The sequence below is a fragment of the Euprymna scolopes genome, chromosome 11 (genome assembly GCF_053919585.1).
Source record: "Euprymna scolopes isolate OS-2025 chromosome 11, ASM5391958v1, whole genome shotgun sequence".
Taxonomy (NCBI): Eukaryota; Metazoa; Mollusca; class Cephalopoda; order Sepiida; family Sepiolidae; genus Euprymna; species Euprymna scolopes.
Genome location: NC_136492.1, coordinates 149,471,952 through 149,498,111, shown reverse-complemented (window position 1 = coordinate 149,498,111; position 26,160 = coordinate 149,471,952). Strand labels below are relative to the sequence as shown.

Here is a 26,160-nt window from a genome sequence, read left to right as displayed (position 1 = left end):
TGAAAAAAAAAAATGTTTGCTTATATTTGATAAAAGCGTACCATCACCCCCCCCTTTTTTTTTTTGAAGAAAAAAAATGTTTGCTTATATTTGATAAAAGCGTACCATCACCCCCCCCCTTTTTTTTTTTTGAAGAAAAAAAATGTTTGCTTATATTTGATAAAAGCGTACCATCACCCCCCCCCTTTTTTTTTTGTTTTTTTTTACTTCTAGACTATGCTTTCAATCAAGTTTGTTTACAGCATAGTGTCCACATTGCCTAACCAATCACTGGTAAAAATCATGATTGAACTTAGAATTGATTTAATTAGTTCTATTCATTATAAAGACTCTCTGCTTGGCTCACATTGTAGCTAGTGAAGTCCTGCATTTTATGATATTGACCTTTAAAAGTTCAATAATGATCAAAATTTTCTACTCCTGATGTTTTCAAATTTGTTACACACATTGGATATTCTTTAATAGCAACGATCATGCAAAACTTGATAAAAAGAAATTGGCATAATTTTTAGAATACTTCATACAAGTTTATGTTCTCCCGGGCAATACCAGGTAGCCATGCTAATATTAAATGATTGTTGCCTAATTCCTGAAAATAATGCAAATATTGGCAGGAATCATAGCTTCATAAAAATATTGGATAATTTCTGAAAATGGAATGTTTAAAAAAAAAAAACAATATTACTTCAGATTTAACGCAGTTGAATGGAAGTTCAAATAGCCAACTTCCAACGTGAGCAGAAAGTGACTATCGGTTGGTTTAATGTGGAAGGATTTTTGACACTTATGATAGTTTCCAAAATTCCTGTCACTTCAATATTTTACAAAATTGGGAGATTTTATGCCAAATCAGATGAATGTGAAGATAAGCATTTTTTTAGTGTCCCCCCCCCCATTTGGCGGGAACTAAAAGAGACAAGGTAAATACTGAGAACAAGTTATAAGCTGCATATTTTTTCTTAAATTTGAAACTCCCACACTTGATTTTTGTTAGATTGATCTGATGAGATATTCCATTCATCATAATTAAAACAAACAAAAAGTGGAGATTTTTTTTTGGGGGGGGGGGGTGAGAAATCAAGAATATATAAAAACTAGGCTTTTAACGCTTTATATCAAACTTGCAGAGTAAATAACACAGATTTCACATTAAATTCTAGAAATACATGAACTTTTTCCATTTTATTACAAGTTTCCCTTTTGTGCTGTCACAGGTTTCTAACAACGAATGATTGCGTTATCGTACCCTTATTAGTTGCCAATGCCTGCTTCAAAACGACAGCTGTTTGCAAAGATAAGTATATTTCGTTTGATGTTGCATACAAGACAAATTAACTACATCAACATCTACATGGTTATTTCATTGGCTTAATTATCAATTATTTAGACCAATGAAATTCCCTTGAAATTGATAACGCCCCCCCCCTCTAACTTTTTTTTGGGGGGGGGGGGGCTAAACACAGTTAAGTCTGGCCTTAAAATGATTTCCAAACCAACAATTCACAGAATCCAATGCTAATTGAAGAAATAGGTCAACATCCAATCAATTTCCTGTTAAAATTGATTCGCTTGAACAAAAGTTTTGCACCACTTTTATATTTGCTGACAAAGATTCAAAATAAATAATGCTACTGAATTTTATATCTAGAATTTGTATTCTAGAAAATGTCTAAATGTTTAAAAAATAAATTGAAATTCATGGAATTTTGCTTATTTTGTGTCTCATAATTATTTAATGCAAATCTGTCCATGTGTACGCTAAATCCCCGAAATCCCCTTCTAAATTCTGAATGGAACTAAAATTTAGGGAATATTTATGTCCAATATCTAATGTTAAACTTTCACAAAAATTGGAAGCATCTGAATTTTCACTAAGAACTTCTTTTTCTAAAACTAAATATAGTCCACATTACAACCTCTTACTCCTAGCAGCTATGCTTTAAAATTCATGATAGGTTAATTAGGTTAGGGAGTGAATCCTGTAAATACAAATATAACAAACATGTACACAAATGTAAGTAGAGAAATTACTTTATAAAATGAAAGCAAAATTTATGTTTCATTTATGAAGAAATTTAAAAATAAAGTCTTAATAATACTTACAAGGCAGAAGTTGATGGCTGATCCTGGAATTGAAACCGGACAATTTTCACAGTCTCAAAATCTATAAAACAAAACAAAATGGAATTTTTATCTGCATGCAAAATATGCCGATGTTTGTTACATTTAATCTATAGAAAGCCAATGGTTTTGAGAGTACATAGTGGATATGAAATTTTGGTTAGAGATTATTCAAGTGTCAACTCTTACTCTACAGCAGGGGGGTTACAAAATTGTTATTGACACAAACTGACAACTGTGGTATGCCAAGTTCATTTCATAGAAACACTTTCACTTTGGGATGTTGGCAATCTAAAGAAATCTGAGAAACAAAAATGACAACAAAATCATCAAATGCTCTACAGTGCACATCCAAGCAGCAAAATCCCACCCCTACATAAGCCAGAAAACCTTCTACTCTAATAGTTTCTTTCCTAAGACTGCTAAACTTTGGAATTCCTTTTCGGGTTTTTGCTACCCTGACTGTACTGACATGCAGAAGTTCAAGTGTAATGTAAACAGACATCTTGCTGCTCAACTCCCTACATAGTATCCTTTCAATTTATGTCCGAAATAGTAGTCCCCTACATCAAAGTGTCACTGTACTTTGTTTGGGGTGAAAATGCAAGAAAATTAAATAATGGTCCAATGAGTTGAACACTTGAAATTGGAAATGTTCATGGTTTGTTGAAATAATTTTAATCAAATGTTTTTTGAAAATAAATCTTTTGAAAATAAATTATTTACATTATTATATTAAAATGTAATTATTTCTTAGAAAATGTTAGATTTGAAATTTATTTAACCAACATGTAACTCAGTTTTTTTTTTTTAAAGATATTCTCTGTGACTATATAAAAAAAACAAATCTATAATATAATAAATAATACTAGTGGGACTCGTGGAAATTCCACAAGGGACTCATTCATATGTAATATATTGATGTTGGCATTCTGTAGATGTTCAGTGTAATTGGAGATGCTCTGGTATTATTGTAGCTTTTTTGTTAAAATTGTAAAAGTATTTATCTAAGCTAGCAGGGACACCCAGTCGTAGTCTGGTTGTAAAGTACGCTTAAATATGATATTTTACTTCTTGCAGATTTTGTATATATTATTATAGAGAATGTTCTATTGATTTATATCTCTTATATATAATATTTTGATTGCAGAAATTCTCGTTTGGACGAAATGTACGTAGGTTTGAAGCAACAGATGCCACATACAAATTTATTATGTCTACACAACTATCCACAATCTTATGTAACTTTTGAACGCCATTAAAGACACATTTATTCATTATAATAAAACCCTACATTTTATCCTAGGAGAGCCATCATCACAATCACAACCATCTTTTGAAGAAGAAGTTTGTATTTTACCCTCTAAATACCAAGTACTCTTACCATTCTCAATCATCTTTGGGAGGATTTCTACACTTGACGAATATGGGGTTGCACCCTTATTAACTGGGTCATATACTCATGGCCATAACATAATCCTTCCATTTCTCAATACAAAAATAATAAATTCTCCCTTCTCACATCCTGCTAAATCTCATTCGCTGATACTGACTATTCATTCATTCCAGAATGTAACTCTTACAAAAACGAATGCTCCAGAAATTTACCAATATGGTTTCACTCTCTACAAGAAGCAATCGTTTTATATAAAATACACCTAATACAAACATATTAAACAACTGCGACACATCGAGACAATGTTCATAAACCAAAAATGCTTTCATTTATACATTAAATATACCGTACATGTTAATTTTAGTTAAACAGTTACACTACCGTGCTAAATCTTTTCTGTTTACATACATTGGATATACTGTTTTTTTTTTTGACACAGTGTCACTGATAACTATTATTTCTTCTTTATTTTATAAAAGCTAGATAAACCTAATTTTTTTATGTACAATAGCTAAAAATTTTTTATTTATACGCTAAATAAAAAATTTTAAAAACAGATTAATCGATTAATATAGCCGAGACCCATCCTGACTCATGCTAAATCTTTTTTGTGTACATCCGTCGTACATACTCTTTTGCAACACATCAGCACTGATAACCATTTTTTTCTTCTTTCTTTTATAAAAGACAAAAATTCTTTAATTATACGCTAAATAACCCCCCCCCCCAAAAAAAAAACAGATTAAGCGATTATTATAGCTGAAACCCGTGTTTAACTAGTATTTTGCAGTTTATATACTTATCTTATGTGTGATTTGGAAGCCTTTAAACTGTCTATTCCTGACGATCTGCAAAGTTTGTCTTTATAAAAAGTAAATGACTTGAATGCCATCAGCTATACTCAAAACCAAAACTGATTAAAAATTCTTGGTACAATTCTTTATAAAAAAATTGATGATTTGACTTGAGTGCTAAAACTTGTGAAGAATTCTTGGTAAAATTATTTTGTACAAAAATAGAAGTCCATACCAATTAAACGATAATCACTCAAATGTAAGTGTGACACATAAAATAACACACACGCTATCGTATTAATATATAGATTATATTATCGTATTAATATATAGATTATACAATAATCCACAATATAAACACACACTATCCTATTAATGTATAGATTATATTATCCTATTAATATATAGATTATATTATCCTATTAATATATAGATTATACAATAATCCACAATATAAAAGCGAAAATGTGCGTTAGTGTATGTGCTTTTTGTGTATGTCTGGCAAAGGCTTTTTTTCGGAGGGGTTGTCAGGAGGGAAGGGGTTACTATTTTTTACAACTTTTTATGTACTCCCTAGATTATAATATCTACGATTTACAAAAGGAGGTCATCTCCATCTTTTATTTTATAAAATTCACGCTATTCTGTCTTCTCGCATGTTTGTGTTTTTGGTATAAAAGCGAAACTAAATTGAAAGCGAAGTGTTGTGTTCTTGGCCTTTCATGCCGAGACATCCAGAAAGCAATGAGATTTTATCAATGTGGGGAAAACTCGTCATATCAGAAAATTGCTATTCATTTGGACACTCCCCTTTTTATGGGGAAACAAACAAATACGCAAGAACTGGCTTGCAGCCAAAGTTAAGTGCGTGATGTTTTATGCACCTGTGTGAACTCATTCACTTTTTAATCGTTTAATTTCACGACACTCAAATGTAAGTGTGGCACACAAAATAAGTAACACACGCTATTCTCACTTCTCTGCCCTCTTAGCGTCGCAGTAACATATCACCTTTTCTTTCACTTTCTTTTCCACCTTCGGGTTCGAGCCTACCTGTCTACTAAAACTTTTTTCCTACACACACACACTGACAAACACCCGGGCAATGCTGGCCACCCTTGCTAGTCTATATATATATATAGATATATATATATGAGACAAAACGGCTGCGCACTTGTGTTTTTGTATGTCCAGCAAAGACTTTTTTTCACTGGGCTTCTCGGAGGGGGGTACGATTTTGTAGAATTTTTTATATACTCTAGATCATAATATCTACGATTTGTGACATCATGTCTACATTTCGATTGACTTTTATAAAATTCACGCTATTCCGTTCTGCCACATGTTTGTTGGTGTTTTTTTGTATAAAAGCAAAACTGAATCGAAATAAAAGCGATTCACTGGCCTTAATCAGCTTTAATCACTGTGGGGAATACCTTTCATATCAGACAATTGCTATTCATTAAGACACTGCCAGAGCCCCTCCTTCTTGGGGGGAGCTGGTATTCACCACCATTGTAACTACGGCTGAAAGCTTAACTGGCTAACAAGCTTTTCAATTCTTTCCCTTTGTGGCCTAGGGTTAGGGTTAGCAGTAAAATGTCACGCTTTCTTGAACTTTCTTTTCCGCCTTCGTGTCAAGGCTTCGGGTTCAAGCCTGACTGCTACAACTTTTTTTTTCTCAAGACAAACCTCCAAACACCCGGGCAACGCCGGACACCTCCACGAGTAATAATATAAAGAGCAGTTGTCTGTGTATGTATTAGTGTTGGGACGATTAATGAGAATAAAATAATAAATAGGCAAATAGAACAAAGTCACAAATAGACTTAACTACGCCTCCACAACAAATACGACTCCTGATGACGATTAGAGATCATCGATCGAAAGCGCTTGATCAAACGGCCAAAGAACTATCACTTGACGCCATAACATACAAACTGCCGAAACAAAAAAGATTGCCTGGTGAATAGAGCTACCTGCAGAATCCGGAAAAAATGAGAACTCGGTTGTGTTCAACCAGACATGTTTTAGATAATGACTTGTTGTTGAATTATACAACTTCGGTCACCTTGCTAGTATATATATATATATATATATCTATAAAAGTGAATGTGTGTGTGTGTGTGTGTGTGTGTAGGTACATTTCCCTATGCAATAACTCTGTCAATTTAAGTCTACAGACTCGAACAACGATTTGATGTTTGAGAACTCTACCAAACTCCTCCGACAATTTTGGGTCTAAACACTAGAAATTTAAGATATAGGTTCCTTGGACATGGATCTAACTTAATAACTTGATTTGATCCCAAAACAATAAATGTTAAGGGGTCATAATAGGGGTCAAAGTTAAAAAAAATGACCACTTTTTTTTTTTCTTTTTTTGCTCAACATACACCTCCAAACACCCGGGCAACGCTGGGCTGAAATGCTAGTATATATATATATAAAAGTGAATGTGTCTGTGTGTCTATACATTTCCCTTTCCCTATGCAATAACTCTCCCAATTTTAAGTCTACAGACTCAAAATTTAATATATAGGATACTGAGATTTGGAAAAATCTTTGTGATCAGTTCTTGGCCAGGGGTCAAAGTTCAACAATTTGACCTTTGAGAACTCTACCAAACTCCTCCGACAATTTTAGGTCTAAACACTTGAAATTTTAGATATAGGTTCCTTGGACATGGATCTAACTTAATAAATTGATTTGAGCCACAAACAATAAATCTTAAAGGGTCATAATAGGGGTCAAAGTTTTAAAAATTTTACCTCTGCGGTCTCTACCAAATTACTCAGACAATTTCTGGTCTAAACATTTGAAATTTTACATAAAGAGTATTCAGAGATAGGGCAAGCTTTTTAATCGGTTTGGGTCAAAAGTTTTAGTTACCAATATATAAATTTATGTATGTTTGCATGTCTGCCTAAAACTTTCGACAGAGGCGACGGATTTTACGAAGATCAGTATCGTTTTGAAGTTCGACCTTTCAAACGACAAATATTGAAAAATTGGCTAAAAACATTAATATCTTCACCTTCAACTGGGCACTTTTCAACAGGGGGGGGGGTATCGCTTTTTTCACCGATATTTTTTAAAGTCATCTCCTCCTTTCGATTGTGTAGCCTTAATTTAAACCTATGTCACTTCCAGTTTGGCGGTGGTCATAACAGCAAAGACGTCAGGTTTTTTCATGTTCTTTTCTTCCTTTGCGGTAAGGGTTTGAGCCTGCCTTCCTACTACCACTTTTTTTTTTTTTTGCTCAACACACACATCTAAACACCCGAGCAACGCGGGCTGAAATGCTAGTATATATATAAATCTAATAAATCAATGGCTATATGTCTGTCGGTCTATCTGTCCATCTTCATATTTTCAAACTATCTCCTCCAAAATTAAAAGTCAGAAAGTGGCGCTAGGGGACTCAAATGATTGGATTTTTAATGGGTCTTTAGCCTGTTAAAATAATTTTTAAGGGATCAAAAATGGTTCAAAATAGAAAAAAAAAAATCGTTAAACATTTTGTACATTCATCTTAGTTTATTAATTTTTAATTGGTTTATATGCATGTCACATTGGTTCAGTGGTAACATCACCCGCTTTGAATGCTACAGTTTCAGTTTCAATTCTAGCTGATGGTGCCTAAATACTTTTTTTTTCTTTTTACTTTCACAACTCTATAATAATACGAAATTTATTAGATCATTAAATTAAAAGATCATATTTAAGCATATTTTACACCCAGGCAATGCAGATTATTTTACACACATATATATTTCCTGTCTGTTTTTCAGTGTGTTTATATGTAATTGCCAAAAAATGGAAGAATTACATATTTGGAGGAGACAGGTGGGAGCAATTTAACAGAATGTGTTAATCTACAATCACACCAATGAAATCTTGTAATATATTCATTTTTAAAACAGTCTTAGTATTAGATTTCAGTTTCTTGTACATAAAATGTATTTGAGTTCTTTAACTTGTTTTTTAATAGATACATGTTATTTTTAAAGAATTGTAGGATATTTATGTGCATTAACTGTAGATTATTTGGAAATTATTATTTTTTTTTTTTTTTACAAGGTGATCACCACTTATCAAGGCCTGGAAGCCACTCAGGGATAAGGGTTATTGCATGTATAGTACGTTAGTGTGAGGATTTAATATAAATGTCTACTTAAGGGGGCGGTTCATCAGAAATTTGTTTACATTGGACTTGAAGACATCCAAGTTGTAGTCAGGTGGGAAGCAGGCAGACGGAACAGAGTTCCACAGTCATGCAGTTCTAAGAAAGAAGCTTTGTTCATGGAATCTACGTTCTGATTTAGGCACAGATAAAGAGTGGGGAAAATTTTGGACAATGGTTTCAGCTAGACGGGTGTTTTTCGTAAAAGATTTGTGAGGGGGGACTAGAGATTGGAGCTCAGACGAGCACCTGCCATGGAAATAATGATAAAACAAAGATAGGCTCGCAACGTCTCTTCTGTAGGAGAGAGGTTGCAGGGAAGAGAAAAGGGAATCCCCCACTAAGCCACAAAGTCTATTTTGTACTCTGTCAAGGCAGGATAGGCAGTTTTTAGCAGCTCCTGCCCAGATATGGCAGCAGTATTCCATCCTTGGGCGTACTTGGCTTTTATATAGATAGAGAATTGCATCAGTAGTGAGATATCTTCTGGAGCGGTAGAAGGATCCCACCATCTTTCCAGCGACCTTGGCAACAGACTTGATGTACGTGTTCCATTTTAGATCAGGAGTAAAGGTCAAGCCCAGAAGCTTGTCAAAACATGGGGCTTCTCCTAGACGAGAGCCATCCATTTCAATTGATGCTAGATGGGGATCAGAGCGTTGATGATGTAAAGATAGGAGGATTATTCATTATTCGTTTCTGGAGCTTTTCAGTGGCATATTCTTAATTCTTGTACAAAAAGAAATTTATATGGCAAATTTCACTGCTTAATCTTGTATTTTAAAAATTTTACAGAAAAATAAAAAAATATGGCAAAACACACATCGTCTCAAAGATGGAAAAATATCCAAATCCAAGGCACAAAAATAGTCATAACATTTTTGGCCAGATTTTAAAAATTTAAAAAGGTTCTTTCTTAGATCATTAAGCTCTTTCTATGTGTGCCATTATTTAGATATTTGAAACTACTTAAATTTTTTCATATGTATTTAAAAAAAAATATTTATATATTTATAGTCTGAAGAAGTTTGGAGTATTATATGAAAAAATAAATAAAAATGCAGTTTAAATTCCTAAGTGTGTTCAACATATTGCATACTTAACACTTGCATATCGTCTACAGACATGAAACTTTATATATAAGGTATTTGAACCCATGCAAAAGTTTATGAGTTTTAGCCTGCGAAAATTTGTACAAAAGTGTAAAAATAAATTTTAAAATAATTTCCAGGTGAAGGTCAAACGCCAGCATTACGAATATGTATGCATAACGTAACTATTCTTTCATGTTTTAATTTTTAGCCTTGCCGCAAACATGTCTCCATAGGTCAGTCATTAGAGGCAGAAGCAAAAATATATCGGAAGCTAAACTTTTTGGTTTTGGTTCTCGGTTGTGGCGCACGAGTCATTTTTTTTTTTTTACTTTCTAAATCATTACAATATATTGGGTCCAATATCATATAATAATAAATATGAAATCTGCATTAATTCAAAATATCATATTAAAGCATATTTTACGATCAGGCAATGCCGGACGCCCTGCTAGTATAGTCTAAAGAAGCTTGGAGTATCATATGAAAATTAAATAAAAATGCAGTTGAAATTCCTAAGTATGTTCAACATATTGCTTACTTTACACTTGCATAAACCGACTTATTGCAGGAAAATTCTCAATTCCAAAAGGGGATTCAAATATATAATACTGAAAATGAACAAGAAATCTTAAATTTAAATTGTGAAATAGAAAACGGGGGATCATCACCTGTTTACCATGCAGCTGTTTCGGTGATTTAAAAATGGGACAAATTTTAAATTCATGGCTCTCCAGCCTATCCTTGTTTTATCGTTATTTCCATGGCAGATGCTCGTCTGAACTCCAATCTCTGGTCCCCCCTCGCCAATCTTTCACGAAAAACACCCGTCTAGCTGAATCCACTGTGAAAAATTTCCCCCACTCTATATCTGTGCCTAAATCAAAACGCGGATTCCATGAACAAAGCTTCTTTCTTAGAACTGCACGCCTGTGGAACTCTGTTCCGTCTGCCTGCTTCCCTCCGGACTACAACTTTAATGTCTTCAAGTCCAATGTTAACAAATTCCTAATGAACCGCCCCCTTAAGTAAACACTTCAGCAGATCTCCTCTCTAACTTAATGTACTTGCAATAACCCTTATCCCTGAGTGGCTTCCGGGCCTTGATAAATGGTGATCACTGTGTAAAAAAAAAAAAAAAAAAAATAAAAACATTACTTTTTAAGAACATATTTGTGATATGCTAGCATGTAAAATTATATATGAATAAAGATGCAATATATATATTGAGGGAATTAGACCGTCGGATTCTAAAGAGCAGAGTTTATTTGAATGTATTAGTAAATGTATTAATACTATTAAAAGAAAACAGAGCTCGTTATAAGGTAGATATATAGTAAGCTCAATAGACATAGATATCCATTTTACTCAATATTAAAATATTAATATTGAGTAAAATGATTCATAATTTTGAATTAAAAACAAAATCAATAGGTTGTACAATCGTTTCGGAAACGATGTTATTATTGAAATAGACAATATGTCTTGAACAATAATTCGATAAAAAGATTTTTTTATACTTAAACAAAGTCTCCGCCTCAGCAAAAAATGGGGGGGGGGGGTTAAAGACACACACACAAAAAAAAAACTAGCATTTTTGTAGTAAGGCAGATATTCCTGGAAATATAAAAAAAAATAGAAAGAAAGAAAAAGAGGTTACTAATTTTCATGTGGATAAATAAAATACAAATAAAATAGGGCAGAAAATAAGGTTAAGAGAAAATATTTTTAATATTTCTAATAAAAAATATATATTCCTTTCTTCTGCCCGCTTTTAAAGCTTGTTATTATTTCAGTCCATCTATTCCTTAGCATGTTGTTAAAAGTTGTCTCTGAATGGTTGAAATAATTATTTATATTATATTTGAATTTAAAATCATAATTTATTTAGAAAGGGAGATAACTGCCATTTTTTGAAAAATGACATTAAAAACCTTTATGCGTCAAAGGGAGATAACCACTATTTATAAAGTGAATTATTTATTGTAATGGTTTAAACATTAATAAAGTCCATAATAGTAATACTATTAATCTTTGTGGTAGTAATTAGTAATAATAATTATAATAGTTATAGTACTAATATTAATAAAAAATACACATAATTTTAAAATAAAATAGATAATAAAATAAAAAATAGAAAATAATGGTAATAAAATACTGTCATAAAACAAAATGACCAAACCTCTACTGTTAACTACTATCCCATCATTTTTGGTTTGTCAATCTATTTCCTAACAATGTTTTCCAGTAACCTCAGCTGGATCTTGAGGCAGTTCATAGTATCACAAGAATATTGTGTGTATTAGTGTTGTGGTTCACAACCCCCGTAAGTGTTCAGAAGAAAGACACAACTCAATAATAAGTGGAAACAAAATATATTGAACAGAAAAACAAACAACAAATAAAGAGTATGGGTATACGTCAATCCGACTGCCATGGGTGCAAGAATCATGCATGACTTGCATGTTAATGTTGAAAGAGATATTCTCCCAGTCTTTATAATAAGTTGAAGAGTTTATTTTTATCCATAGGGTGGACACATCACAACAATTAGTGAAAAAAATAATTGTTCCCACTGCCACAAATCCCCAAATTAAAATTAGTTCGTTTGTGACCTACACTTAAATGTACAAAAGTTAAAGTTAAAACAGGACGATATTTTTTTTTAGATAAAAAACACAATATTAATACAATTAGAACAAAATGGTTAAATAAAAATAAAACAAGTCACAAATACCAAGTCATACATGCAAGACCAAACGGATGGCTTACCTGATACACTAGGTGAGTTTAAGCCAAGAACATTTTCATGATTCTTGAAACAAAATGAGAATTTTTATGCATCTTGAGCCAAAATGAGAATTTTCATGTTTCTTAAAACAAAATATTTTTTTATGTATCTTTAGACACAATGGGGATCTTCACGTTTCTTGAGACGAAAAAATGGGGATCTTCACGTTTCTTGAGACGAAAAAATGGGGATCTTCACGTTTCTTGAGACGAAAAAATGGGGATCTTCACGTTTCTTGAGAAAAAATGGGGATCTTCATGTTTGTTGGGGCAAAAATGGGGATCTTCATGTTCCTTGGGGCAAAAATGGTAATCTTCATGTTTCTTGGGACAAAATAGAGATTTTCATGTCTATGAAAATATGAGGATATTTTGTAGCTAAAATAGTTGAGATGATACAGCAAAACTAATGTCAGGATTAAGGTTTTGAATGAAGCAGATTTCATTCTTTTCCATCATATTTTCCCTTTTGGCAATGGTTGAAACCATTTGTTTGATTAAAAATTCGATAATATGCGTAAACGCTTACTTTCTTAAGTGGTCTTATGATTTTGACCAGGACTGTATACCTATATATATATATATATATTACCTTTTAAACGTAATTAAAAACTTAGAATTCCACAATCAACCTAACAATTTCTAACGGAAACTACACAAAATCGTTAGAAACATAAACAACTCTAATAAAATCTTTGTAAAAGCAGATAAAACTAGAAACTTTTATAAAATAGATAAACAAGAATATAACAAACTAATCACAGAAAACATTACAAAAAACCACAAAAAAACTGGATACAAACGAATGCGATTACATAGATATAATAAATACTGAAAGTAAACAAATCACCAATAAATTAAAAATTAGCGATAAAGTTGGCAAAGTGAAACCTAGAGAGGCATACATTCTGCTCAAAGACCACAAATGTGACTTCAATAATAATCCCAGCCAGCACCCACTTGATAAACCCAACTTAACCAGAAATAGGTAGAATTAGCAAAGCAACACTTTCTAGAGTAAACAAACAAATCAAACAAGACCTATAATTAAACCAGTGGGCAAATACTACCGAAGCAATCACCTGGTTTAAAAATATAGAAAACAAAGATAAATGTACGTTTATACAGTTTGACATCATAGACTTTATCCCTCGATATCCGAAGAACTTTTTAACATTGCCCTAGAATTTGCCGAGGCATACACTGATAGATCCTCAGAAGAAATCAACATCATTAAAAAATATAGTTATAATAAATAACAATAACCAATGGATAAAAACTAAAATGACAAATTCGTTTGATTTGGCGATGGGTGCCAGGGATTCTGCAGAGGTATCAGATCTTGTGAGATTATTCATTCTATATACTCTCACAAGCATATTTGATACTACGGATATCGGCCTATATAGAGATGATGGACTAGCTATGATAAAAAACTCCAACAAAGTCAAGAGGGATAACTTTAAGAAAATCATACACAATGAAATGAAAAAATTAGGCCTAAAAGTAGGCATACTAGCTAACATAAAAATAACTTCCTGGACGTCACATTAAATTTAGATAAAAACACATATGAACCCTACTTAAAAGATAACGCTAGTCCAATATACATAAACCCTAAGTCTAATCACCCACCATCAATTATAAAATAATATAAGGAGTAGATAGGCTCTGTCTATCGCCCGGCTTCCATACTCCTTCTTTGCCTATTAGACAAGCGCAGAGACACTATCTCAGTGATTCGACAGAAACACCCAGCGGTAGATCTTGTTTCCTGGCTAGGGCAATGAACGCCGTTCTTCCCCATTCCCAGCATGCCCCACCCCTAAAACTGAACATTTGGGAGTGCTTGAGTATAAGATATGCCTGAGCAGTTAGATTGGGTTGACCTTCTCCTAAAGGGTTGAGGGTACCGGATTGACAGTTCCTGGCTGCTGTTCCCGACTGGTAGTACAGGAGCCCTAACTCTTTGGTAGCGCTTAGAGCGGCTGCTCCATCAACAGTTGAATAATATCGGGTTGTTTGCAGTGCCATGACGCGCATGGAAAGGGACCCTGCACTCATCCCCGGTGGGCTTTCCTGAGGCCACAATCCTAATTGGAGAAAGGTCAGCTGATGGTCTACTTGTGATGCATGTCTGAAGCTCCGCATAACCTCTTGCTTAGCTCCCCCTTACCGAAACTCTTAAAAAAAAATATGACGACAGTACAATCTAAAAATAAGCTTAAACCAGGATTAGGGACAAACAAATTCAACTTGCCTCCTCCCTTGAGGCTCTCATTCACAAATATCCGTGGGCTTAGAACTAACTTAGCTGATGTTGAAGCATTTCTCTTAACAAATACCCCGGATATCTTAGCACTAAGTGAGACTAACCTACACTCCTCCATTCCCTCTAACCACTTTAACATGCCTGGATATCTCCCACTCTGCCGTAAGGACTCTGACAGACATATGCACGGACTTGGAGTTTACATTCGTAATACCCTTCCCTTGACTAGAGAAACAAACCTAGAAACAGATGATCAAGCCTTTATGTGCTTTAGACTAAACGTGCAACACAGTATTAGCTACTATTATTTTCTCTACCGCTCTCCCTCGACTCAGGACTGCTCCATAATAAACAAAGTATCTGACAGCATAGACACGGCACTGTCCCTCGACACTAGCGCACAAATACATGTGTTTGGTGACTTTAATGTCCACCACAAAAACTGGCTTGGATTCTCTGCTCACACAGATGCAGCGGGCAGCACAACCCATAGCTTCGCTATATCTCACTCCCTATCACAAATTGTTACGTTTCCAACCCGTTTCCCTGACCAGGAAGAACAACACGCATCACTTCTAGATCTGTTTTTGACCACAGTTCCCGATGACTGCATAGCGAAGGCCCACAGCCCACTCGGGAACGCTGATCATGCAGTGATAATGGTTGAAATCGCCCTAAACTCTAGACCCAAAACTGAAGAGCCAGTGCTCAAAACAACGAGATATTATAATAAGGCTGACTGGGAAGCCATCAGGGAACTAATTAGAGATGCTCCATGGAAAAATATTTTCTCTCTCCCTGCTGAACAGTGTGCAAACGAGACCACTGACTGGTTCAAAACTGCAATCGAAGCGCATGTTCCCATGCGGAAATTTTATAGTAAGCCCCACTCTCCCCAATGGTTTACGTCGACTTGTGCAACTGCCATTACTCAAAAGCAGCATGCATACCGTAGGTTTAACCGACATAAGTCCAGTTCAAACAGACTGAAGTATATAGAAGCTAGAAATAACGTTAAGAAAGAAATAGCGACAGCTAAGAGAGAATTTACGGAAACCACTAAAAAGCGCATCGAAGCACAAAAACTAGGAACTCGAGACTTCTGGAAAATCTACAACAGTGTAGTAAATAATGGGCAATCGACAATTCCCCCACTAACCAACAATCACGAGGTTGTCTCCTCAGCAACCGACAAGGCTAACATGCTTGCCAGTCGGTTTGCCTCAAACTCCACACTGGACCCTTCCAACCACCCCCTACCTGACTTTCCTATGCGGACAGACGCCACACTAGACGATCTGAAAACCACCCCTGCTCAGGTGCATGCTATCATAAAAAACCTTGACACCTCAAAAGCATGTGGACCCGATCTTATCCCAGCTGTGCTATTAAAAAAGTGCTCAGCCGAAGTAGCTCCAGTTCTCTCCAAACTCTACAACAAATGTCTTAATGAAGCTTGCTTTCCGGGCTGTTGGAAAACTGCTTCTGTTGTACCAGTATTCAAGAATTCTGGTGAAAGGACAGACCCATCAAATTATCGCCCCATTAGCCTCCTTCCACTTTTTGCCAAAATATTTGAGACCATAATTAACCACGCTCTAATCCATCATCTTACAGATGCTAAACTACTGACTGACAAACAATATGGATTTAGACAAGCCCGTTCCACAGCAGACATCCTCACCGTGATCTCTGAACGTATATACCAATCACTGGACAAAGCGGGGGAAGGCAGAGCGGTAGCTCTAGATATATCTAAGGCTTTTGACAGGGTATGGCATGAGGGTCTCCTCAGTAAAATCAGATCATACGGTATCACTGGTAGAATACTTAACATAATTAAATCCTTCTTAGATAAGAGAAAAATCCAGGTAGTCCTCGACGGTCGCACATCTAAACAATATGATATAAATGCGGGAGTGCCCCAGGGTTCTATCCTTGGACCTCTATTGTTCCTGATATTCATAAATGACCTCCCCGACAACATTGCCTCTGAGATGGGTATATATGCTGATGACACTACACTCTATGGCAGACACGACAGGAAGACGAATGAACACATTTCTAAAGAAATGGCAGAAACACTAGAGGAAGACCTCCAATCTGTAGTGGAATGGGGACAAAAGTGGTTGGTCGCGTTCAATGCTGCCAAGACTAAACTAGTTTCATTCAATAATTACAAGAAACCCTCTCTACCACCAATAGCAATGGCCAACGACTCTTTATCTGAGAGTCCATCTTTCAAACTCCTTGGCCTAACGTTCACAGGAAACATGAGTTGGAACAATTACATTGAAGGCATTGCCAGGGCCGCTGCAAGAAAGGTGGGCTCTCTCTACCGTGCTAGAAAACTACTAACACCCGAAAGTATCCTGTACCTCTATAAGGCCACCATTCGCCCATGTATGGAGTATTGCTGCCACATCTGGGCTGGTGCATCTGCTACTAGTCTCTCGCTCCTTGACAAGGTTCAAAAGAGAGTCGCAAATCTGATAGGCCCTGAACTGGCATCTAAGCTTCAGCCTCTGTCCCATCGACGAAATGCTGCATCCCTCTGCCTGTTCTACAAGTATTTTAGTGGTGAATGCTCTGATGAACTGCAATCACTTGTGCCCCCACGACGCGAGCACCCTCGACAAACCCGACAGGCTACTAGATCCCACCCCCACACTGTAGAGGTCCCTAGATGTAAAAGATCTTTTTACTCCAATAGTTTCTTCCCCAGAACCGCAAGACTCTGGAATTCCATTCCAGGTCCCTGCTTCCCCAACAGTACTGACGTGCAGAAGTTCAAGTGTAACGTGAACCGACACCTTGCTGCCCAAATCCCTACATAGTACCCCAGTAGTTGTTGCCCCTGATAGTAGCCCCCTACACCAAAGTGGCAATTTGCCTTGTTTGGGGTGAAAATGTAATAAAAAAAAAAAAAAAAAAAAAAAAAAAAAAAAAAAAAAAAAAAAAAAAACACATTTCTAACTTGATTGTAAGTAGACTCAGCAATAACTCAAGCGATGAAAATGTATTTAACAGGTCAACCAATATTTATGAAGCAGCCCTAAAAAATAGTGGATATAAAAATATCGATATCAAATATAAGCAACAAAACACCAATAACTATAATAAAATTAAAAATAGAAGAAAAAGAAATATAATCTGGTATACGGCCCCATACAATCAAGTGTTAAAAACAAAACTTGACAAGAAATTTCTAGATCTTATTGAAAAGCACTTTCCTGCAACCAACCCCTTACACAAAATTTTCGATAAAAATACCCTAAAGTTTTCTTATAGCTTATGCGAAAATTTAGAGATAATAATTAAAGCACATAATAACAAAATATTAAATAAAAGCAATGAAAACAACAACAAAATCAACAATAAAATAGTGGACATCATGACAAAAATAAAACTAACACAAAAACACAAATGTAACTAGTAGAAATAATAATAATAATAATAATAATAATAATAATAAATCAACACCGGGCAATAACAACCATACTAGAAAAAAAAAAAAAAATACTAATAATGAACAAGATAAATACAACTGTAGACACCGCATACTTTGCCCACTTCAAAATAAATGTGGTACTGTATATATATATATAACCAAAAGCATAGTTTACCAGGCAACAATATTTGTGAAAGAAAACCCGAACTACAAGAAATATTACGTAGGTATGACTTCCTTAGATTTCAAAACTCGATATTATGACCACAAAAGTACATTCTATAATAAAAAACACCATATGAAAACAACGCTAGCAAACAAATACTGGGAACTCAAGGAAAGCGGACGTTCACCGGCAGTCAAATGGAAAATAGTAAGACAAGCAAACACATATAGAGACCTAGACGATCGATGTAGATTATACCTTCCCGAAAAATTTGCTATCCTATACTTTAAAGAACCTCAACATCTATTAAACTGTAGGAGAGAAATAGCAAACGACTGTGTTCACAGGATAAAATTTACTGTAGGATAGAAATACAAAATAATTTTAAAACTAACAATAGCAATAGAAAATAAACGAATAAAAAAAAATAAACATGCATATACATAAACTATCACACACACATGTGTGTGTGTATATATATATATATATATATATATATATATATATATAAACTAACATATAAAAAAAACCCAAAAAATTTAACCTAGATTTAAAACAGGTCAAGACACTAGATATCTACGCTAAATAGCAAACACAAAGGAACGTGTCAACCGGAGGTCAAATGGGCCTTTGTCCTGTAAGCTCATTGGCTGATGTGGATAGAGGATACTAGAAAGCTGATTGGCTAACAAAAAACTCAATAGAAGGTGCATATATAAATATGCGAGACACCCACAAAATTCTCGCATAGGCCTGAAGAATCCTAGAGTGGATGAAATGTGGAATATTCAGTGTAGCTTAATCGCCATATATATTTTATAACTTACTATATATATATATACATACATATATAAGAATAGGATGGTAAAATACTTATTATATAAAAAATGAAATATGAATATTTTTGTTGGACGTCGCATATCTAACAAGTGTTCATCACAGATGAAAATCGATGACGATCAATCAATACTTTATCATTGTTGTACTCCATATTATCTATTAAATAAAAATAATATTGCTTGTCATCGGATACATATGGAATGTAAGCAGATAAGTGGATGTCTGATAGCAACATTTATTTGAAATTATACAAAATGTTTGACACAAATTTGAACATTCTTTTATAATCTTTCATTTCCAAACCAATTTAATGACAGTAAAGTGTAACAGATAACTTGCTTCGTATTAAATGTTAAAAATCTTAAATATTACTTGCAGCTCAGTACTCCTTGAATAGCTTAAAGACCATGAGATATGAGCTGGAGAATTGTGATTGAGAAGTGGAAGCAATGGCTAGCAGGAAAAAGATCATAGCAAGCGAATGAACTGTGTCTGCATAACAAAATTCATTAAAAAATAATAGGGGTCAGCAAGATCTCAACAAGACATATGCATGTCCAAACGGCAAACACAACGAAAGCTTTCAGTGATAATCTTTACTACTCCTCGCACAAAAGTCACAAAGGCCAACCACTACTCATCATGAAGACCGAAAAGAACTGGTTTGCAAAAGGCAAGGAACTCCTCGACAAGGTACGACACCCAATCAATCCAAGAATAGTTTGGTTCTCTTCGGGATTGGGTGCACAACAATCAAATAGTCAACATTAACTCTTGCATATGACCAAGACCAAGTTTTCTCAAACTGTGACGGCCTTAAAGTGTGTTTCCAGTGAAGGCAAAATACTATTCACATCTGACTCACTTGAGATAACTATGCTGAGTTGCCATGCACTCTTATTGCATGCTAGGCAGAGAGGGGAGCAGAAGGAAAGCCATATATGTGGCAGAAGTGTCACACTTCTAGAAAAACTCAGTAATGGCTGAGAACTTCCATGAGTTTGTCAGTTCCAACATTTGATCATTCCCTGACTCGCCTGATTGTGACCCCATAAATTATTGTGTAGGTTGAAAAAGACACCAGCTATACTAACTATAACAACAAAAACAAACTGATTACCGAGATCAAATTGGTTGGTGTTTAGGTGTCGTGTGAAGGACACTATGAAGGTCGCGTGTTCCATGTTCAGCTTGGAGACCATGGTAGCAGTTCAGAATTAAAACCCATTTTCTTTCACAGAGAAATGTCTCTGCTTGGCGATTTGGTTACCCACTGATGAATTAATTTGCAGGGTGCATTAATTTTATCTGAACTCTTGAAGAACTACTTCAGCTCGGTTGGGAATCACAGTCAGTCAGCAGAAAGATAGGATTAAAAATGTTTAGCTCTCCCTCAAATATTCTTTCATTGTTAAGAAGGGAGAAAAAAAACGAATGATATAGTTATGGAGTCGTGATATGACCTCCACTTTTATTTTCCGTAAACCCGTCCCAAAGGGGTATACCTTAAACTCTATTGATTAAAGAGTTCTCTAAGGGGAGATAATAGTTACATACTATCACATCCTTCTTTCAATGATTAGATGAAAAGATAAGACAAGGAAAATTTTTATGAAACGCTGAGACAAAATAAAAGTCAATTAGTAATTAGTCTCATCTCTAAATCTTTTTGGGGTCTGATGACACGTTCAGATCTGGTGGTTGAACAGCTGTAGAGTTGTTGCAGGTGTCTCTGTCTTGTACTCCATGCGATATTTGTTTAAAAGGCGACTGTTGCGTTTGTATGTTGTTTCTCTATATTCTTTGAGTGTACCTTTGGACATGTGATTCTGGAGTGGTCTACCCTAAGGTGCTGTCGATTTCAACAAAGAGTTTTTCCAGAAGAGGTCTATACCATGTTCTTTGGTCATTTTTTGTGACAAGTGCAGGAGACAACTCGCCTGCTTCTTTATTTAAAACACGTACAAGTTGTTCTATGTGCAGTCTTAGCAGATCTTTTGCATGTCGATCATGGTATATCATCTGATTTTCTTGCTTCTGATTCAGTCGTATCATTATTTTCTCTTTGTTAGTGTTTTGGTTGGTGCATTTGACTGGGATATTCCCAGCTAGCTTCCTTTGGTATAGATGTTGACCTGGTGATGAAATGGTATGATCTAGAGGAATTGAGCGCAGGCATAGTGATACCATGTCCAAGTCACAACCACTTGAAGCAGCTTTTTTTTAATGCAGATTTCACTGCTTGGACACAGTATTCTGCAAAACCATTTGACTGCAGAAACTTGGGTTATGACGTATGATGTTCAAAGCCACATTCTTTTGTGAATTGCTTGAAATGGATAGAGCTGAAATGTGGACCATTATCACTTATCACTTTCTCTGGAATCCCTTGTTGTGAGTGTGGCACATGCTTTGCTGATTTCTCATTTTTGTTCCTGCAGGCTTTGTCTCAATGATTTTTCTGTCTACAAGCTGAACATATGATACCCCATGCTGGATATTTTCCACTTGGGTGGGAACCTCCGCATTGTTTACAATGCTTGTATTTCATTGCATCTCTTGCTCTTTTCATTCATCTAGTTCGATTAGTTGTCTCATGTGATTTATGGAATCGCCATGCATCCTGCCACAGTTTATAGCTTCCTGCAGTGTCAAATCTTCATCCTTTGCTAGAAGTTGTTTTTGAAGTTCTGGATGCTTCATTCCAGATATGACCTGCTCCATAAATCGTTCTTGTTTCCTGAATATCTTGGAATTTGCACTTTGATGTTTGTAATTTACATCTGGCTAGAAAGTTATTGAAATTCTCTAATTCCCTTTGTTCATATTGACACAGATAAAAACTTGCAATGTGGAAATTCAATTGTGGTTACAATCTTTCTTCAAATTTTTGCCAAATGATTTCTGGGTTACTTCAATCGGCTTCATTTTTTAATGCCTTTTAAGGCCTTCTTCTCCCGAAATGTGGTAAACCTGTTTTTTGTTTTTGTAACGGAATAGTTTGAATCAAGAAATAAAGATTACAACACTGCTGAAAAAAATCTGAATGCTTCAGTTAGGTCTGCGGATGTCCAACACATAGACGGTTTGTTCGTAGCCATTGTCGTAATATTTAGTTTCAGACGATATTAAATTCACAAGGTTTCTTTTTTTATTATCATTTATTTAAATAGAAAAGAACAAACATATATTCGTTTTCTGTAAAAAAAAAACTATCTGTATGTGAATTTATTTATTTATTATTATTATATATTTAAATATATTTTATCCACAGCATCAATTATCTTTTATCTTCTGACAAGAGTTTTACAAAGAATGTTTACTAATTGTTTGCAATATAGCGTTGTGTATATTTTTTTCTTTTACACTAGAGATCACCCGGGGATAAAGGTTAATGAGTGCACAGCAGTCAATGGGAAAATATCGTAGTAATCATTAGTAGCGGAAATTTGGTCAATTGGATTACTTAAGCGATTGCTCATCAAGAACTTGTTCACATTGGACTTGAAGACGATCATATTGTAGTCAGTTGGAAAGCTATAAAACGGAAGAGAGTTCCACAGGCGTGCAGTTCTAAAAAAGAAGCTTTGTTCATGGAATCTATGTTTAGGTTTAGGCACAGATAAAGAGTGGGGGAAATTATTGATAGTGGTTTCAGCTCGACGAGGGTTTTTCATGAAAGTCAGGCCAGGGGGACCATAGACTGAAGGTCAGATGAGCACTTGCCATGAGAATAACGATAAAGCAGAGACAGGCTCGCAACGTCTCTTCTGTGGGAAAGAGGTTGCAGGGAAGAGAAAAGTCCCCTCCCCCACTAGGCTACGAAGTCTATTTTGAACTCTGTCAAGGCAGGATAAGGTCTTTCTAGCAGTTTCTGCCCAGATGTGGCAACAATACGCCATTCTTGGATGTACTTGGCTCTTATATAAGTAGAGAATTGCATCAGCAGTGAGATATACACTAGATTGATAGAACGATCCCAACATTTTTCCAGTGTTGCATGTCGTGTGTTGTCTTATTGTGTGTTTTGAAATGTTGCCTTATTGTGTGATTTGAAATGTTGTCATTGTGTGATTTGAAATGTTGTCATTGTGTGTTTTGAAATGTTGCCTTATTGTGTGTTTTGAAATGTTGCCTTATTGTGTTTTTGAAATGTTGTCATTGTGTGTTTTGAAATGTTGTCATTGTGTGTTTTGAAATGTTGTCATTGTGTGTTTTGAAATGTTGTCATTGTGTGTTTTGAAATGTTGTCATTGTGTGTTTTGAAATATTGCCTTATTGTGTGTTTTGAAATGTTGTCTTATTGTGTGTTTTGAAATGTTGTCTTATTGTGTGTTTTGAAATGTTGCCTTACTGTGTGTTTTGAAATGTTGTCTCATTGTGTGTTTTGAAATGTCGCCTTATTATGTGTTTTGAAATGTTGTCTTATTGTGTGTTTTGAAATGTCGCCTTATTATGTGTTTTGAAATGTTGTCTTATTGTGTGTTTGGAAATGTTGTCTTATTGTGTGTTTTGAAATGTTGTCTTATTGTGTGTTTTGAAATGTTGTCTTATTGTGTGTTTTGAAATGTTGTCTTATTGTGTGTTTTGAAATGTTGTCTTATTGTGTGTTTTGAAATGTCGCCTTATTATGTGTTTTGAAATGTTGTCTCATTGTGTGTTTGGAAATGTTGTCTTATTGTGTGTTTTGAAATGTTGTCTTATTGTGTGTTTTGAAATGTCGCCTTATTATGTGTTTTGAAATGTTGTCTTATTGTGTGTTTTGAAATGTCTTATTGTGTGTTTTGAAATGTTGTCTTATTGTGTGTTTTGAAATGTCACCCGAATATATTTACCACATCCCATCTGTTTAGTTTTAGTTCAGAAAGGTAGAAAAACAGAGAACCACCGCGAAATAATCTTTCATTGTTAAGAAAGAAGAAGAAAAACAAGACACATGATAGAGTCAAGGAGTCGTATATATCTTAAACTCTGTTGATTAGAGAGTTTTCTAAGGGCAGGTAACGGTTACATACTATCACACTCCCCCCAAAAAACAACAAAGAAAGTTGACCCCCCCTCCCCCCCCCAAAAAAAAAGAAAAGTGGCTTAAAATCATAAACTACTTCAGCCATTTTTGGGATCGATTCTTGATTTCCTGTCAATACTTGAGATTGACTATGTAAATTATGGGGTTCTCTTGGTGCTTATTTATTATAATGCTACAATGTAAATAAATCAACGATTTTTTTTGTGTGTAGAAATTCCTGATTGATTTTTAAGAAATATGAATTTCTTAGATTAAATAAAATAAGTTTTAAGTATTATAACAGTAATTTTGGATTGTCTTCCCTTTCTACTTATATAACTCTTCTGGAAATGAAAACCCCCCAAAAAGTTCTTCGTTATTGTACAAGGGCAGAGTTAGACACAAGGTCGGTTTTTATTTAGGGAAAATACAGCTCCCAAAAGGAGCATTCTAGATAGGGACTAAAATAAAAATTGTCTCAGTCATGAAAGATTTCTCCTGACCGAGGATAGAAAAGGTGAAGTTCAGCATCAGAACAGGAAGCGAAATTCAAAACTTGAAATAATTTCAAGTGAAACCAATAGTATATAAGTCACAGTAATGAAAATATCAAACAATTATGAAAAACGATCAGGTAGAAAATTAATTATTAATGAAAAATAGTTTTCCAAAACAATTAGTGAAAATTGAGTTTTGCTAAATTGGCCAAAGATTTTTTTCAGAAAAGATTTACCTCCCTTTTCTTACGATTCGAACTTTCGGGTTTCCTTTTCTGTAAAACTTCATTTTGCTAATTGTTCTTGAAAATATTTTTTATTAATAATTAATTTTCTACCTAATCGTTTTTTTGTAATTTTTAGGATGTTTTCATTAATGTGACATTCGATATTTCAATTTTCGAATTTCACTACAATAAGGAAGAAGAGCGTTTTTTTTCTTTGTTGTTGAAGAGTTATATTAGCGGAAAGGGAAGAAGTGAAAAAAATATTTCCATCGAATTAAAGTACATTTGTGCAAAAGTTGCTGCTTTCCAGGCCACCCGTTGTTTTGCGTTGGTGATACGTGGAGATTTTAAACTTTCCTCATCATATGCATCACAATTCATCTGTTAATCTAGCCATCGTGTATGTGTGGCGGAATTTTTGACACCCCTAACAAAAAACTGCAAATAAAATATAAAGAACTCATAATTTCCCTTTTTAAAGTGGGTTGTTTATTTTCTTTATGGAATATGCTTCCAAAACAAACTATTAAAGTTGTTTAAAAGATAATAGAAATATATATATTTTTTTTTCAAAAACAGTGTTTACAAAATTTACAAAGTTTACAAAATGTTTACAAAGTGCCTGCGCGCCTTCATGTAGCCATTTTGTTTACGTAATGAAATCAAGTGAATTTTACGAGTTAATTTTTTTTCAATTTTTTCACTTTAAAAATCTATCAAAAGTTTTCTATTGGTTCAATTTTTACGACGTTTTCAGGTTCAATGTGAAATTTTATGCTCTTTCCAATAAACTGAATATAATATTCTAGAAAAGTTTTTTTTTAGACCCCACCCCATTTTGAAATGTCTATTAAAATGAAAATAATTTTCTCACCTCAAATTTATATATCACAAATTGAAGATAAAAGATCAATAAATAAAAAAAAGATAATTTAAAAAAAAAAAATACAGTTATTTGCAAATTTACCTGTAAAGTCCAAAGTTTAAAACCTCTTTTAAAAACCATGTTGAATTTTTTTAAAAGTGTATTTCAAAACAAGAACAAACACTGCTTCAGCGTTTCGCTAACACCATAAAAATGCTTACGTAATGCCGGTATTTTCAAATAGTTGTTTGAAATATTCTTTTATTTAAAAAATACATGGAATTTAAAATATAAATATGGATAAATTCTTGATAATGAAGAATGGAAGTACACATTGAATAGTATTTTTCATAGGTAAGTGATTTTTTGGAATTTTTATATACATATATTTATCGAAGCAAGTTAAAATTTGTTGATTTTCTTTAAATCTTTCTTAAAGAAAACCGATTTAAAAAC

At 34.3% G+C, this 26,160-nt stretch overlaps 1 protein-coding gene across 2 annotated transcripts in view; it reads right to left on the bottom strand.

Annotated features, from left to right (window-relative positions):
* Nucleotides 1-26,160, bottom strand: part of LOC145288109 (popeye domain-containing protein 1-B-like) — a 1,451,932-nt gene that overhangs the window by 1,632 nt on the left and 1,424,140 nt on the right. For both annotated transcript variants that reach the window (XM_080136169.1, XM_080136170.1), the window contains one exon: nt 2,104-2,164. In XM_080136169.1, coding sequence (XP_079992295.1) covers nt 2,104-2,164 — 61 coding nt within the window. The remainder of the gene's footprint in view (nt 1-2,103; nt 2,165-26,160) is intronic.